Source organism: Cheilinus undulatus, linkage group 22 (genome assembly GCF_018320785.1).
Source record: "Cheilinus undulatus linkage group 22, ASM1832078v1, whole genome shotgun sequence".
In the NCBI taxonomy this organism is placed as follows: Eukaryota; Metazoa; Chordata; class Actinopteri; order Labriformes; family Labridae; genus Cheilinus; species Cheilinus undulatus.
This window is the reverse complement of record NC_054886.1, coordinates 8,082,651-8,099,493: the sequence shown is the minus strand read 5'-3', so window position 1 is coordinate 8,099,493 and position 16,843 is coordinate 8,082,651. Positions and strand designations below refer to the sequence as shown.

The 16,843-nt window shown below is 38.5% G+C and overlaps 1 protein-coding gene across 6 annotated transcripts in view; it reads right to left on the bottom strand.

Moving 5' to 3' along the window:
- The window catches only part of sorcs2 (sortilin-related VPS10 domain containing receptor 2), a 543,426-nt gene that overhangs the window by 56,421 nt on the left and 470,162 nt on the right, over positions 1 to 16,843 (bottom strand). For all 6 annotated transcript variants that reach the window (XM_041779627.1, XM_041779628.1, XM_041779631.1 and 3 more), the window contains exons 8-9: positions 15,788 to 15,877; positions 302 to 481 (exon numbers count right to left, since the gene is read on the bottom strand). In XM_041779627.1, coding sequence (XP_041635561.1) covers positions 302 to 481; positions 15,788 to 15,877 — 270 coding nt within the window. The remainder of the gene's footprint in view (positions 1 to 301; positions 482 to 15,787; positions 15,878 to 16,843) is intronic.

Below are 16,843 nucleotides of genomic sequence, written 5' to 3'. Positions count from 1 at the left end.
CCTTTTTTGTAGCTTTTTATTCATTGAAACCCTGTTTATCCAGATTTGATGGGTGACTATGACTTGTAAAAGGTGCTGTAAGATATTTCTGACAAATAATTAGACATAACATTTGCATAACCGTATTTATTCTGCTTTAACACTGTAGGAGCAGTGGATAACATGTCTCTTAAGTCTAGTTCACTGGTGTAGAGAAGAAGTCCTTATGATTGGAAGGAGCCTGACTGTCTTTAAACCATGCAGTACTAAGAAGAGACTGACTGGTTGATGAAAAATGACAGCATAGACACATGAAGCTCACCTCGAGTATGTCGATGAGGACGTTCTCCTCTGGCTGTTTGGTGCTGCGGACGTTTTCCAGGACGATGGAGTAGTAAACTCCCTGAGGGTCCGACTGGTACAGGTTATAAGTGTCTGATTGGTACCACTCCTGGAGGGCGAGGAAGACCTGGTTCTCATCTGTGCTCACGATCTGAACATCCTGCAGGGAAACATGGAGAAGAGGAAGACAAGTTAGCATTTTCCAAATCAGTATTTTAGGGATAAAATAGTTGGAGAAAAACAGACAATTCAGGCCATCCAGGTCAAAAAAACATGACGGGAAACAGGATGATAATAATGAAGGAAGAGAAATGTAGAAAAAGTAAAAACCTGTCAGAAGATGTAAGCAGAAAAAACACTAAAAAGTTGAAGGAGAAAAAGTAATGAAAGAGGTGAAAGGAGGACAGATAAAGGAGTAAAAACATCAGATTTAGAAAAGTTGGACTTGTTGTGAGGCCTGCGAGTATTATCGGATAAAAACAGAAACAGAGTCACAGCGACAAACTGCAGCAGATAAGGGGACACTTTATCCTCACAAAAACGGTTTTTGGCAGCTTAGGAAACTTGTTAGCTGTTCTTGTCAAACCTCGTGAGCCTCCGATGCAAATGACTTCATCACTCCTGAAAGACTGTAACGACGGAGCGGAGAGCGACTCAGCACTTTCTCAGCGTTAGTGATTACATTAACATAACATTTGGAGATAAAGCCGTCAGAGCGAGGGGGGAGAGCGCCCACAAAGGTGTGTCTCTAATCATCGACGCCTTGCCATCTCACTTAGAAAAAACACTAGAGCTCAGTTAGGCTGAGATTTATGGTCCTGGCTAAGAGTCATAACATTATTGGAAACTGTGCTCTCATTTTCATATTCATAAATGTTTCTGAGGCAGCCAACAAGCTGTCATCTATGCCAAGAGAGCAATTATGCTGCAAGTACAGAAAGGAACAGAGTCGTATGCACGGCCAGTGGATTTATTGTGGTACTAACGGGTGGCCACGGAGGCCGGTGGATCTCTTCGATCAGTATCCTGTGAGGGTTTAAGACTAAGGTTAGTGTCAGGCAATCTCACAACCAGTCATCTTGCAACGGGGGCAAAAAGGGGACAGAGTGGACCACAGGATTACTTCTGATACCACTGGGACAGACTGGTGCAGTTCTGCATGAGCAAAACCACAGCACAGTCAGGTTGTGGTCCAAATTAATCCTGAGGGTTTTAGGGGTAAGACTGAAATGTAACATGTCGGCATAGATATGTGACCCAGCAGCAGGTCTCATCTAGCCTGCAGGAAGCTTTGAGGTAAAGGGAAGTACTGATCAGCTTAGTAGTTACAGCATTCTAAGTTTACATTTTCACTCATCTATTACAGTAGAATGTTTTACAATAAAAGGAAGAGCATAAATATGATGTCAAGACAGGCCGGCTGCAGAATGCCATTAAACAATCTTACTAAACCAGGGATGTCTGACTCACTCACAACAGGGACCGAATTCTGAATTTGGGTCTAACCAGTGCCAAATTAAAGGGGAAAAAAACGTAAAATTGATGATAAATGATTTTGAGATTTACAAAAAATAAACAAACAAACAAACAAACAAATAAAAGCCATAAGTTAAAATTGTGGTCTTTAACAGTTAAAATACTAAAACAAAAAAACCCATCAAAATTAGGAGTTTTAAAGGTAAAAAAAAAATGTTATAAAATTCAAAACAATGAGTTTAAAAGGTCAAAAGATAAGAAAAAAAAGTAAAATTATGAATTCATAAGGTCAAAATTTGGGATTAAAAGTTAAATTAGGGGTTAAAAATGTCAAGATATGAGAACAAAAAAATTTAAATCAAGAGTTTAGAAGGTGAAAATATGAGATAAAATTCCAAATCAAGAGTTTTCAAGGTCAAAATATAAGATGAAATTCTAAATAATGAGTTTTAAATGTCAAAATATGAGATAAGATTAAACATATTGAGTTATAAAGGTCCGAAGAGGAGCTAAAAATTTAGGATTTTAAATAGAAAAGGTTAATATTTGTGATAAAAATTCTGAGTTAGGAGTTGAAAATGTCAACATTTAAGATAAAATTCGGTTTTAAGAGTTTAAAATGTCAAAATATGACTTGAAAATTAAAATTGTGAATCTAAATGGTCAAAAAATGAGATAAAGGTCAGAATTATGATTTGAAAATGTCAAAATATGACATTAAAAGTCAAAACTATAACTGCAAATTAGAAAAATGTGAAACGAAAACACAAGTTTTTTCCCCACATTCCTGACTTTTAATCAAATTGTTTTAACTCTTTACTACTTCCAATTCATATGACTTAATGAGGATATTTTTCAATCATCAAGGTTATATTCACATTGTTATACTGGAGGAAATCTGCAGACCTCATACTGGTGGGCCAGTTATAATAAAAAATGTGATCTGATCTTGCGGGCCGGGTTTAACTGTACCACCGGTCGGATTTGGCTCCTGGGCCTTGAGTTTGACACCCCTGCTATAAGCGGTAAAAGAGGACTAAAGTTCAGTTGACATGCAGGATTGGCAGAAACTTTTATTACATCAAGTAATTCAAGCCTTTTTTGCAGCTTTTTATTCCTTGAAACCCTGTTTATCCAGATTTGATGGGTAACTTTCACTTGAGTTTGACACCTCTACACTAAACCAGTGACTCCCACATAAGTCTGCTTTTGGGCCAATAGAACCTCAGATATGATGGGGAGATATCACATAAATCTATCACTCCTCATGCATCTGAAAGAAAAAAAGGTATGACAATTGCAAGAACAGACAAGTAAAGTTGGGAATGCTCAGAAACACCTGGATATTCCACAGGTATAATTGGTACCATGGTGGGTATAAAAGGTAAATGGTTCAACAGTTTATGAACACCGTTCTTCAATGTGCAAGTACAAGGAATTTAGAAATTTGACCATCTATAGTTCACAATATCATTGAAAGATTCAGAGACTCTGGAGAAATCTTTGCATGTAAGGAGCAAGGCCAAAAACAAACACTGAAAGCCAGCTTTGACCTGTAACCCCTTAGACGATGCTAAAGCATTGCCCACTTCTCTGGGCCTGAGCTCATCTAAGATGGACTGACCTGAAGTAGAAAAGTGTGCTGTTGAAATAATAGTCATAAAGTCCTCCAGGCTAAAGAGGAAAAGGACCATCCAGATTGTTATCGATCTGTTTAAAGCCAGCAGCAGTGAATATGTGGGGGTGTGTTAGTGCTCACAGCATGGGTCACTTCTACATCTGCACATTTTGGAGCAAGTTATTTTGAGACTAGTAAATTCCCCTGGCTTCGTATCAACACAAAGTTCCAAAGTCAGTATCTGTGATGGTGTATGGGTGTATTAGCGCCCACGGCATGGGTCACTTGCACATCTGTGAAGGTATATTTATATTGAGGGGTAAATACAGGTTTTGAAGCAAAATGTAGTCTTTTTAAGGGAGGTCCCCTTCTTATTTTAGCAAGACAATGCCAGGCCACATTCTGCATGAGTTACAACATCATGGCTTCACTGTAAAGAGAGCTGGGCCTAAACAGACCTGCATGCAGTCCAAAATATCTCCCATTGAAAACGTATGGTACATTACACAACACAAGAGATGAGCAAGAACCAGAAAGAATTTAGTACAACTAGTGTCTTCAGTCCCAGAATGTTTACAGGGTGTGTATATGGCCTTAAAACAATAAAGATGATCAGTTTGAGCATCAAATAAATTGTCTTTGTGCTGTGTTCTATTTAAAATAGGTTAAAAAATCACTACATGTCATTTTTGACATTTTACACATGTCCCAAGTTTTTTTGGAAACAGAGTTTGTACATATATAATCCTTCATTCTGTCACATCACATTTCCTTGTTCTTTATCTCTTCATTGAATCAAACCAAAAAACATGAAAAAGTATTGATGCTCATGAGTTATTCCTTCATATTTCCATCTTTTGAATCTCCCAGTGTTTGGAGATTTTCTTCTCTTGTATTGATTTCTGTTTATATCAGATTTATCCTTTCCATTACATCTCCACAGCTCCTCTTCCTTCACTTCACACCTTAAATTTAAGCTCAAACTCTGCAGCTGAAGCGCGTGTTTGAATTTGGGTCCTTATTCAGATTGAATGTGTGACTCCAGCGGTGAACAGGATTATGATGAATGGCAGCTGAAAGAGGCTTTCCTGTGCACTCAGTGATCCGACGTATGAGAACACAAACTTAACAGGATGGATTTGGCTGAAATGATTCAAAGTGTTTGCCTTTGTGAGCTGCAGCGTGTACTATAGGATCGCTGTTTTACACTGTGTGAGACTGTCTGTGCTACGTCTGAGGCGTTTTGTCAGACTGTAAAGAAACTTCAAAGTGAGCGCCAGCTTTACTCTGAAACCAAAGTCTGGAAACTGCAGAGATGTTCTGAAGGACTCGAATCAATATTGAATTTGGGGAACTTTTAAAACTTTCAACAAATGTGTTCAACAAGCAGAAACTGGTGTCAGTGTTTGGAAGAAACTGCTATCCAGCCGTGGCACAATTATAAAAACAATCCATCTTCAAACAGAAGCCAGATCTGTCTTTAGCTGGCAAACAAGTTGATGAAAGAAAAACAAGATGAGAGAAGCAAAGAAAAGAAACTGCTGCTGAAAGATAAAGTCTGACTCAAACGGCCTGAGAAGAGAAAAGTTTCTAAGATCAATATTATCTGGATTTCCACCAGTTCTACCAAGACTTTTAGTTTTGTGCCTGTTTCACAATCAGCAATAGAAAATCCTGTAGACAACACACGCATTTTAGACTCCCTTTATACATAGCATTAACAAAGTTCAGATACCATGAGGTAATCCTGAATGCTCTTTGCAGATGAACCTCAGTGCGTACTGAAAACAGTCTGAGATCCAGGAGCTCAGACTGCATACGGAGGTGGACTGGGATATCTTCATCCAGACTGGACTGTTTATGTAGACTCTTTGTGTAGTTGTGCACAGTAAAAGATTGCCCCTTTTGTCAGTGTATTCTCAGGCAGATCCATTTCCTGGTTTAGACCAGACTCAGACAAAAAAACTCTCATTATTCCATTTTTAAAAATTTTTGACAGAAAATGCAAAACAGCAAAACAAGCCGTTTTCTTCTTTTCTTAATTCTTGACAAAAATTGGACAAAATGAGAAAAACGAGCCTTTTTTTCATTTTTGACAAAAAATTAACATAACGGGATAAAAAGCTGTGGCCTTTTTTTTTTTTTGACAAAAAAATGAAAAAAATATGAAAAAACAAGCCATTTTCTTTCTTTTTTAAATTCTTAACAAATGGGAAAAAAACTGAAAAACAAGCCATTTTCTCATTTTTGGAATTTTCAACAAAAATGAAAGGAAAAAAAAGGAAAAACAAGCTATTTTCTAATTTTTCATTTTTGAAAAAAAATATACAAAAAAAAAAAAAAACAAGCCATTTTCTCGGTTTTTAACTTTAAAAAAGAAAACGAGCCATTGTCTCGTTTTTTCATTCTTGACCAAAAAAATTTAAAAAACAGGAAAACAAGCTGTGTTCTTTTTTATTTGATTTTGTCAAAAAAAAAAGAAAAAGAAAAAAATGAAACAAGACATTTTCTTTTGTTTTTCATTTCTGTCAAAAAAAAAAATTTGAAAAACAACATTTTTGACTTAATAAATAAACCTTTCCACCAAACAATACAATCTTAAATTAAAAAAATCTGACTTCTGCTGTACATGGATAAATACCTCTAGCAGTCCAGGCTTATTCATTTATATTAATTTATTTTGCTCCTAGTTTTAACATAGCCCATTAAATGACCAGTACTTTCACCACTGACATTATTTTAGATGCACTGTAGAGAGCATATAAGCCTGTTATTAAACTGTAAAACACAGTAGAAGGCTAAAATTTTGACATGAGGGCTTTTATTTTGAAATGTTACAGTTAACCTATAGGTCACGTGATTTCCATTCCCTCAAGTGTTTCATTAAAACAAGAAAACAAAAAATGGAATTGAAAAACAATCTTTTTAGATTTTTTTTTGTTTTTCTATTTTAATGGCAGAAATAATAAAAAAAAAAAAAGAAAATGGCTGTTTTTTTTTTTTTTGTCAAAAATGAAAAAAAGAAAAGAAAAAGAAAATGGCTTGTTTTCAATTTTCTGTCAAAAACAAACAAAAAAAAAACCCAGAAAAGCCAGAGTTTCTCCTGATTTAAGAGTCTGGTTTCAATCAGGAAATAGATCTGCCAGAAAAGAGACTGACCCCGTCACCTGTTATAATCTTTGGGATTCTGCTAATAAACAAAAAGCATGGCTTTATTTATGCCCGTTCAGCGTTGCTAAGGAGTAATGCCATTTGCAACTCTTTTTATAGATCTGGATCATTTGACAGAGCTTAGAAATAAAAGTGATCTTTTGGCTCCTCTTTGGTACCATACAGCCTTCATGTTTTTAAAACAACAAAAATAAGAAATAAGGGAAGCAGCATTTTAATGGGAGCTAGCTCTCATGGCTCACAAATGGAGTTGGCTCTAAGAACCAGCTTGTCCCTGAACAACAGTTATGTCCCTGATAACTGGTCCTCTTCAGAGATTCAGATCATTGGCTCAGCCAAGTAGGCTAATACATCTTCTGGTTACCAAAGGCTCTTGATTTGGTACCATTATGTCTCTTTTGAATCTTTAAAAACTCCACTCTTTGTGAGACTCCCCTGAGTTCTTGAATCTGCTTTCTTTGACAGTCCTCTGAAGGCTGAGCTCATTCCTGTTGCTTGTTCACCTTTTCTTACTTCACTTTTCCCTTCAGCCAACTTTCCATGAATCTGCTCTGATACAGCCTCTGAGAACAGCCTGACCTTTCAGCAGCGACCTTCTGTGGCTTACCCTCCTAGTGAATGGTATCAATGGTTTCTGGACCTTAGTCAGGTCAGCAGTCTTCCCCATGCCTCTGTACGTCAGCCCTGTGATTGACTGAGTGGTCCACCTTTGCCCCATGGCGTCTGGGATCGGCCCCAGCCCCCTTAAGACCCTGAATAGACTAAGTGGTGCAGCTAAAGAATGGATGGATGTTCCTGGATACCTTCAATCTCTGAAGTCACTGTCTTCTGAGCCTCACTTTTACATTTCACCTTGTCTAACAGAGCTAAATTTAGCATGATAACCTCTAGAAAAAGCCAAATTGTCACAAAGACTCTCTCCATCAGGCTAGTGTGCTTCTGAAAATGCCACCTCTTTGTTTCCAAGAGCAGTGTCCTTTTCCTTCAAGCCAAAACCCTGACATGAAATAGCAGGATTTCTCCTCCTGTTGTTGCTGCATCATGCCCTCGGAAACAAACACTCTCCATCTATCTCTGTCACGACCAGCGGGGCTGAGCCGGCCCAAAGACAAAGGGGGTAAAATATCACAGACAGCGCTGGATGCTGCAGGAGCCACTGGAAGCATAAACAACCTCGACTCAGCGTTTCAAACATCCCTCTGACTGAAGTTAACGAAGCATTAAAACCCGGGAAAAGAGAAGAGGGGGAGAAAAAAATGACACACTGAAGAGTAATTTACACATGAATGTGAGAGGGTAGAAACAAACCAGAGGAATGAGTAATAATACGAGGTATGATTAGTCAGCGGTAATACACAGAAATGTGAAAGCTAAAGGGAAGGAAACACAGGAGGTCCAGACGAGCGGAGGTGAAGGTGAAGTGAGAATGTGAACCAGATGCTGGAAACCTCAAATGAATGTCCTCTGATGTCTAATGTTGCTTTTTAATATGTTTTCTCACATTGACGCCACCATGAAACAGGCTAAATGTGGATTAAAATGTTTAGTTTTAGGGTTAGTGGCTCCAATTCGGCTTACCCTGTTTGAATAAAACGGCAACAACCCAGTGACCTGTGCCAGTTTCTTGAAAAAGCCTCTACTAGATATTCTGTGTGTACTCCAGGGTGGGATTTTTCTGGTACTTAAGGGGATTGTGGACAGGCCAGGGGCACATAATTTTGTTAGAAAAGCCTGTAAAAGTGGCTTTTTTTCATTATATGTCCCCTTTAAAGTGGCAAAAATGGGTGAAAATTTTGGTGAAATTGGATTTAAAAGTGGTAAAGCATGGTTTAAATGGGCAAAAATGGGTTAACTGAAGCAGAAAAATGAGCAGGAATATGCAGAAATAGCTAAAACTGGCAACTATTAGCATAACATCTGGTGAAATATGGTCAAATTGGGCATTAAAATTGATTAATAGTGGTAATAATGGCTTAACAGAGGCATCAACAGGCAGAAAGTGGAAAGAATTGGTTAAGGAGTGGCAAAACTGGCAGAAAAATGTGGTGGAAAGGGTCAAAAAGTGACAAAAATATCTTAAAAGTGTAAGAAATGGGCAGAAGAGGTGGTGAAATTGGATTGTAGTGGCAAAAACCTCTTGAAAGTGTCAACAAATGATGGAAAAGGTGATTAAAACGGGTTAAAATTTGGCAAAATTGGAATAAAGTGGCAACAGTGTGTAAGAGGCAAAAAATGGGCACAAATAATGCAAATCGATGAAAATTGGAAAAAAAAAGTGTAATAATCTCAAAGTTGGGTTTGCATATATTTACTAAAATCAGTGTGTCACACTGGATGGTTCATAAAAACAGTCTTTTGGTTGTGACAAATGTGTATAGACCTATTTTAGTGGAATTTTATTACTGAAAAACCATCAAGTTCATGCTAACCTTTCACAGCAGTGTATGCTTTTTTCCATCTTGGTCCTGAGGTCTAACTTTTTATGATACAAGTGGTGGGGGTTTCAAGTATAAAGGTTGGGAACCACCGGCTTACCCAACAAGGGTAACTTTCTCAATAGGACGTCAGTATTTCCATGAAAAGCTTTGCTTGTCTATGACAAAATAAGGGGGAGAAAAGCTGTTAAAAGGGTGCAGCTTGTGTCTTAACTCAGTTAAGACACCTAAAGACTCTTGTGACTTTAAGGAAAATCATTCAAACACTTGGGACAAAACCCAGTTTTGAGAAGTGTAGGGATCATAAGTGATGCATGTGGAAATTTTCTAATAACTGCAGCATGCAGGTCTGCCACCACTTTAATGTACTGGCTTTCCTATTGGTTCCTTACAGCTGTTCTTTACTTCCTGGATCTGACTTTTGCAAGTCATCGGGATCATGCGACTACAAAAAAAAACTATTCAGAGTAAAAGAAGATAAAGCCTTTAGTTGTAGTTAAAGACTATCCAAAAACTTTGCTATGATGGTTTTTTTTTTGTTTTTTTACCAGTTTGTACCAGTTAAAGCATGTTTTTTTTTCAGAGCAACAATTAGGATCCCTACCTATGCTCCTTTTCCTGGAATATGGCTGCGTCTATGGCTTCAAAACACACTGATCAAGGCCCAAAGTTCAATGTCAAAAATACAATACTGTCTTTAGAATGGTACCCTATTAACCAGTGTTTGAATTTACAGGAACTGGTGCAGTGGTCAGTGCTGTTCCCTCATAGGAAGCTCCAATCTAGAGCATACCTCACCTCTGGCCTTCCTTTATACCTCTGGCCTGGAAAGTGCTGGGATTGGCTCCAGCTCCCCGCCCTAAATGGGATAAACCACACAGGTAATGGACTGATGACACCTAGTCATCAGTCTAATGGTAACCATGTGCTTTGAAAGACTGGGCTCTAAGGCAGCCCCTTACTTGGGTAATTTCCCATGCCCCTTGTAGAAAGTCACATTCAGTCATTAAGAGTTTATTTTGGACACATTACACTCCATCATCACCCCCGTCTTATTGCAACATCACTCAAACTCAGAACATAATGATGTGAGAAGTGTCTTCCTCATTTCATTAAAAGGACGGACAACATCAGATGCCAGACTTCCCTCTGCAGTCAGCTGTGACATAATAGCCTCTTCTCGGTGCTTCCCTCCTCTCTGAGCTCATTCCTTTTCACACACTAACAGACCCCATTAATCACCAAATCCTCATTGTGCCCAGTGGCCAGTATTCACACTAAATCCCGTTTAAAAAAAAATCTTTGGTACAGTCGGACCACACATTTTACCTTTGAAAAGATTTGCTTTCTTAAACACTCACTCTTGCAGAAAACATCGATCCTTAAAGATATAACAACAGTTTTTAAATATTAGAGCAAGAATCAGATCCAGAACACGGCTTTTGCTTTCTTTAGCTTTAATGAAAATGTAATAAAATTTAATGAAAAACACATGATAAAAAATATATGCCACCGTGACAACAATAGCCTGATGAAACAATAGCTCTTTTTTAATTCTGTGCATATTGTACCTGGAAGGCCTCTGCAATTGTAGCCTTTGAGACCCCCAAAATTAGATGGGGGACTGGGTAAGAGCTACGTACCTGAAAATTGGTACATATACCTCTTATGATTAGACAAACAAAAAAGTCTCTTGGGGCCATGCTCTTAAATGTACAAGAAATGCTCTATAAACAGCTGAAGATCAAATTTTGGCATTTTTGGGCTATTCACAAGTTACATATTAACAAACATCTCTGAGGGATTTCATCTGACTGAGTCACAATTTTATATTCTCATACTAGACAACCTCAAGATATGCAAACTATGAGTCTTCACCATAGGGTGGGGCTGTGACTGGAGCTTCAACTTTTAACTCTTTAAGCACCAAAGTCACAAAATTGCAGCAACATTGCTGAATTAAACAGGCTCTATCTGCAAATATGGTACCTAATGTTGTTACTACTTTACACCAGGAGATGGCGGACATGAGTAACTTCAATCCCAGCAGCATTTGTGGGTATGTTTCTATTTAAAGTTTTGGAGAGAGAGAGTTTTGAAAGACACAACCACAGTCAAGGAGATGTGGAAGTGGCGGTTGTAGTCAGGGCGTAATGGAGAGAAAGAGAGCAAATTGTAGCGAGAATACTCACAACGCCGGGAGGAATAGAGAATATTCACCCTCTCATAAGACGTTCAGTCGTCTGGTGAAAACATGGGTGAGACTGACAGTATGTCTGTGAGCACCGAAAAGGAGTCCATGCGCCATGACAGTCCACAAGCAGCACATACTAGGGACGATGCTTTGCCTCACCATGGCCAGGGAGGGAGTAATCGGCGAACACCAAGGAGGGGACGTGGTGGGGGTATCTGGGTGGTCAAAACACCGCGAACAGTGACGGAGGTAGGGAATTAATTATGGAATGAATTACTCCCATCACAGACTTTGGTTCATACCTGCTGGCAACAGGAAGTGACACAGTTGGGTCATTTCTTCATTCCTCTTTTATTGTGCTTTTTCTATTTAGTTCTGAATGGGAAAGAAGAGCCTCAACAATTGGCTACAGCACAGCTATGTTTCATTGAAGGATGTCTCATTGGCGATGGTGAGCATTTTAATATCTCGCCAATTTGACAGGAAGTATGCACTACTCTCATACCAAACATCTGACTGCCTTCAAATTTCACATGTAGGATCAAAATCTGCCCTTCTACGTATTCAAAGGCAAATTTTGTCAGTTTGATGTGGCCCACCCCTACTGGCAACAGGAAGTGACACAGTTGGGCCATTTAGCCATTTTGTAACTCTTATATGAAACTTCTGATTTGCATCAAATCTCACATGTATGATCAGGGTCTGCCCCTCTACACATTTAAATGTGTATTAGACATGTATTACATGTTTTTCTTGAGTGCCACCAACTGCAAGAAAGATGTTGTGTTTTTATCTCATTTTACATGATAAATAACAGCCCTAAGAGAATCGACATGCTTTCAGTGCTCTGCTGCAGCACATAGCGCAGGTTGCTTACACCCTGTCGGCATACCCGGGCATGAAGTGTTACAGGGTTGGACAAAGTGTTAAAAATCTAAAGGTGATTAAACACCAGGGGGTGACAGACAGCAAGGGTCGCACAAGAGCAAAAGGGAACGATTATTACCTGTGATTTCACAGCTCAGCAAGCTGTGTGCATGTGTATGTGTGGTTAATCCATAACTCGGGTCAGGTCTCACAGGAGAGAGCCAAACTGCTCTCTCTGATGGCCTCTGCATTTTTCATCCTCCAGCCTTTCAATTATTCACAGTGGAAAAACACTCCCCCCTTCTCTCACACTCGTCTGTCTCTCACTCCTTCCCTCCTCCGCTGCGTCCCTCGACCTAAAAGCAGCGCTACATGTGACCTATCTGCTCACCCAAGTAAAAGGACACATGTAGAGAGAGAGGGAGTAACTAGGGCGGACTTTTAAACAGACGCTCATGCACAGTCATTTATCCAGAACTTTTTCCTGCCACACTGAATCGAATCGATCTTTACTGTCCTGACTGGTTAGAAGTAGAGCAAATGTGTAATTCAATCTGTGTCACCTTCCTTGAGCATCACGGAGAGCTGCAGCTGAAATAGTCAAACAATTGAGGCATAAGATCCCCCTAAGTGGTGGGATGAAGTCCAACAAGAGTAATTCCATACATTTCCTGAAGTGTTAGTTGGCTGAAAACACCCCACACCGTCTCCTCTGACAGCCTGTTGATGGCAGAGATTGTCTGAAAGGTTTTCTTTACTTAATGTGAGCCTGAAAAATGCAAGAAGACCTCTCCCAAGGCCCTGGTTTCAATCAGAGGAGGTCGATAAGTGAGTAGGTGGGTGCCGCACTAAAACGACCCCCTGTGAACCAGATGCTGACAGCGAAGGATCCACATTTATCGTCTATGCTTTGTTAGTGACACAGGATCGTCTGGATCGATGGTTAGTGGTTAATATTTTATGAGAGGTATGGAGCAAAGGACTGATTTGGGTTTTGGTGCTGTACTAACGTTTGATTCCAATGAAAAAGAAGAAGAAGAGAAGAAAAAGACAACCTGAGTTAATACAAAATGCAATTTTCAAAATACAATTTCATTTTTTAAGGAGAAAAAGCCATCCAACTCTACCTGGCCCTATGTGAATAAGTAATTGTCCCATCACTCGACAGGTCATTGACACCAATCAGTCTGGAAAAGGTGATAAAGCCATTTCTAAGGCTTTAGGACTCTAGTGAACCACAGTGAGAAACATTACCCACAAATGGGGAAAACTTGGAACAGTGGCGAACCTACCAAAATGACTCCAAGAGCACATCAACGACTCATCCAGGAGGTCCCAAAAGAACACAGAACAACCTCTAAAGACCTGCAGGTCTCACTTGACTCAGTTAAGGTTTATGATTCAACAATAAGAAAGAGACTGGGCAAAGATGGCATCCATGGGAGAGTTCCAATACCAAAACCACTGCTAAGCAAAAAGAACACAAAGTCTTGTCTTACATTTGACTAAAAACATCCTGATGATCCCAAGATTTTGGGGAAACTTCCTGTTACACCTGGCAAAAAATAACAGCATTTCATCAAAAGAACAGCATACCAACAGTCACACACGGTGGTGGTAGTGTCATGGTCACACATGGACACTTTGCCGTACTTGATGGAAACATGAATTCTGCTCTCTACAAGAAGATCCTGATGGAGAATGTCTGGCCACCAGTTCATGACCTTAAGCTCAAGCACACTTGGGTTATGAAGCAGGATAGTGATTCCAAACACATCAGCAAGTCTACCTCTGAATGGCTTAAAAAAAACAGAATAAATGGTTTTGGAGTGGCCAAGTCAAAGTCCAGACTTAAATCTGATTGAGATGCTGGCATGACCTTAAAAATAATTACGCTCTGCGATCAGAATAACATTCAAACAAACACACATGTAGAGATAGTGTTTAAGATATCAATGTTTGCTTTAGGGCATGTTAAAGACCGGGGGCTCTTGCTTTAACTTTGCCACAGTTTATATGACATTTTATAACTGGCCATTCATGCTGGAAAGCCCTCTAATGTGTCTGAAATAAAACAATTCTGCAAAGAAGAGTGTGTAAAACTTCTTCCACAGTGGTGTTAAAGATTCATTACTGGTTATCACCAGTGTTCATTTTGGCAGCTTTTTTTAAATTTAAGTTTTAGTTTTAGTCATTCAATGAAATGCATTTTTGTTTTAGTCACATTTTAGTCATTTCTACCCTTTTTAGTTTTAGTCTAGTTTTAGTCCATAAAAAGTCCTCCCATTTTAGTCCTAACTTTTTAGTTCAAGCATTTATTTTCTTGCCTAAATTTGGTACCAAATCATGGTAGTGTGCTCTCTGCACTCTGCCAAACCCGGGGTCCCTGCTTTCTACAGCTGAGAGGCAGAATAGCTACTGACGCATTGCATTTTGACGGATTTACCCATAATGGAGAAATATCACAGATTTTGAATGCCCATCAAAAACTAAATTACATATTAGTCTAGTTTTAGTCATTTTGACAAAAACTTAACTTAGTTTTTGCTGATTTTAGTCGTCACAGATCTATTTTTGTTAGTTTTAGTCTAGATTTTGGAATGGAAAAATGCTGTCGACGAATAGTTTTAGTTTTAGTTTTAACACTGGTTATCACAAATGCTTGATTGCAGTTGTTGCTACAAAGGGTGGAACAACCAGTTATCAGGTTTGGGGGGCAATGACTCTTATACAGAGGGCCAGGTAGGTTTGGATGGCTTTATCCCCTTAATAAATGAAATCATCTTTAAAAACTGACTTTAGTATTTATTCATGCTATCTTTGTCAAATATCAGAACTTGTTTGCTGATTTGAAATATCTAAGTGTGACAAATATGCAAAAACAAACAAACAAAAAAAAAAAACAAAAAAAAAAAGAAGAAATCAAACAGGGGGCAGTACGTGTGTGATAAAGTGCTTCAAGGCCAGGCCATCTTCCCATATATTGGGCTCTATTTGGTAAAAAATGATGTTGTCAAGTAAATTATTAAGGTGAAGAATAAGTCAGGTGCTCTGTTTCTGAAGTCCCATTGAAATGCTTTCTTTCCAGTGTTTAGTGTTGGGTGTAACAGGATATGCATTTTGTTTTCTGAGTAAGTACCCTAACATTACCTGTATTTATGTCTCAAGTGCAGGTTTGAAAAAGTAGGGAAAACTTTTTTATTGCATCCATATTTCTCAGAAACAGTCTGGTCCTAATGGAAGCATACAGTTTTTCTGTTTTGTGAAACATCTACAAATATTTTTCGGTACTTTTTCTACAGGAAAAATGGGGATGGTAATAATAAAATAAGAAAATGATACCAGCACTTTCACCTGCAAGCATTTTCTTACAGGAAAACAACAAATTAACTTGTAGTAAGGGGAACAGAGAGGATAAATATGAGCAACTGTTTTTTTCAGTCCCTTTAAACAGATTAAAAAATGTAAAAAAAATACGACTCTTTTCACCCTTTGAGTCAAAAACATGGGGAGAAAACAAAAATCTGAACAGGAAACTGAATTAAGTAAAGTGTTGTTTCCCTTGTTTCTATGAGTAACCAAGCAACATTTAAAAATAAAGCTCTAAGGAAAAGAAAACATAGAAGTTCATGATTATGGTGCATCAGATGATGCAGATTTCCTGCTCTTTGAGCTGAAACAGAGACGAGTAAAACATGGACTGACCTTTGGTAAGGCGTACTTAGGAAACCTCATCTGGACAAACTCATTGCGGCGATACGACACAAAATGCTTGGTGCGGTTTCCTGTGGTGACCTGAGAGAGAGAGAGAGAGAGAGAGAGAGAGAGAGAGAAATCAGTAACAGTTTTGGCATTTTAATTCAACTTAACTCAACTTTATTTGTCACATACATTAAAAAGTGCAATGTACAGTCACTGCAATGAAATGTATTTTGCCACATCCCATAAAACCAACAGAAATAGGCAAAATATCTGCCTGAAGGAAGGAATGAAAACAGTCTATGATGCTTTTTTTCCAGCACTGGAAACGTCCTGCACCTGTGGCAGTGGTGAACCTATGATGTGTTCTTGATAAGCTTTTGGTCCTGTGTTGTAATGTTGCCAAACCAACATTGTCTGTGTCTGATGGACACATCATAACTACTCAAGTAAAAGTGATTAAAAGTATTTTTTAAAAAGTTCTTCCAGAATGAACCATATTTTCAAATGAAAGACGTTTACCTACTCTACAATGGCTGAACCCCACATTTTTTAGATAAGCTTAGATTGAATGTCAGACCATGTCTGCAGACAGCACTCACTTCACAACTCCTGCAGCATCTTGACTTAAAGTTTTTTTCTTATTTAGTCTTTATTCTTTTAGGGCTGTCAAAAGATTGCAATTTTTAGTCACAATAAATCTCAGAATTTCTGTAGTTGATAATGATTAATCACACCATTTTTAAAGCATGTTAACATTCCCCTATTTTGCAATTTAAACTGTTTTGTGCCATTTAAAAAATCTCTACTGTCTTAAACTAGGGGTGAGTGACTTCCTGTTTGGATACAGAGCAGCTTTAATAGGTAAATTGGAGATCTTAAAGGTCACATATTTTACCCTTTTGAGACAAGTTTATATTGGCCTAAGAGGTCCCCAAAACATGCCTGTGAAGTCTGTTTCTGAAAAAAACACTCTTGTATAGGTTTTTTGTATGTCTAAGAATGAGCTGAGCTGTCTGACTCCGCCCCTCTCAGGAAATGGATGTGACTTAATGGATGTGG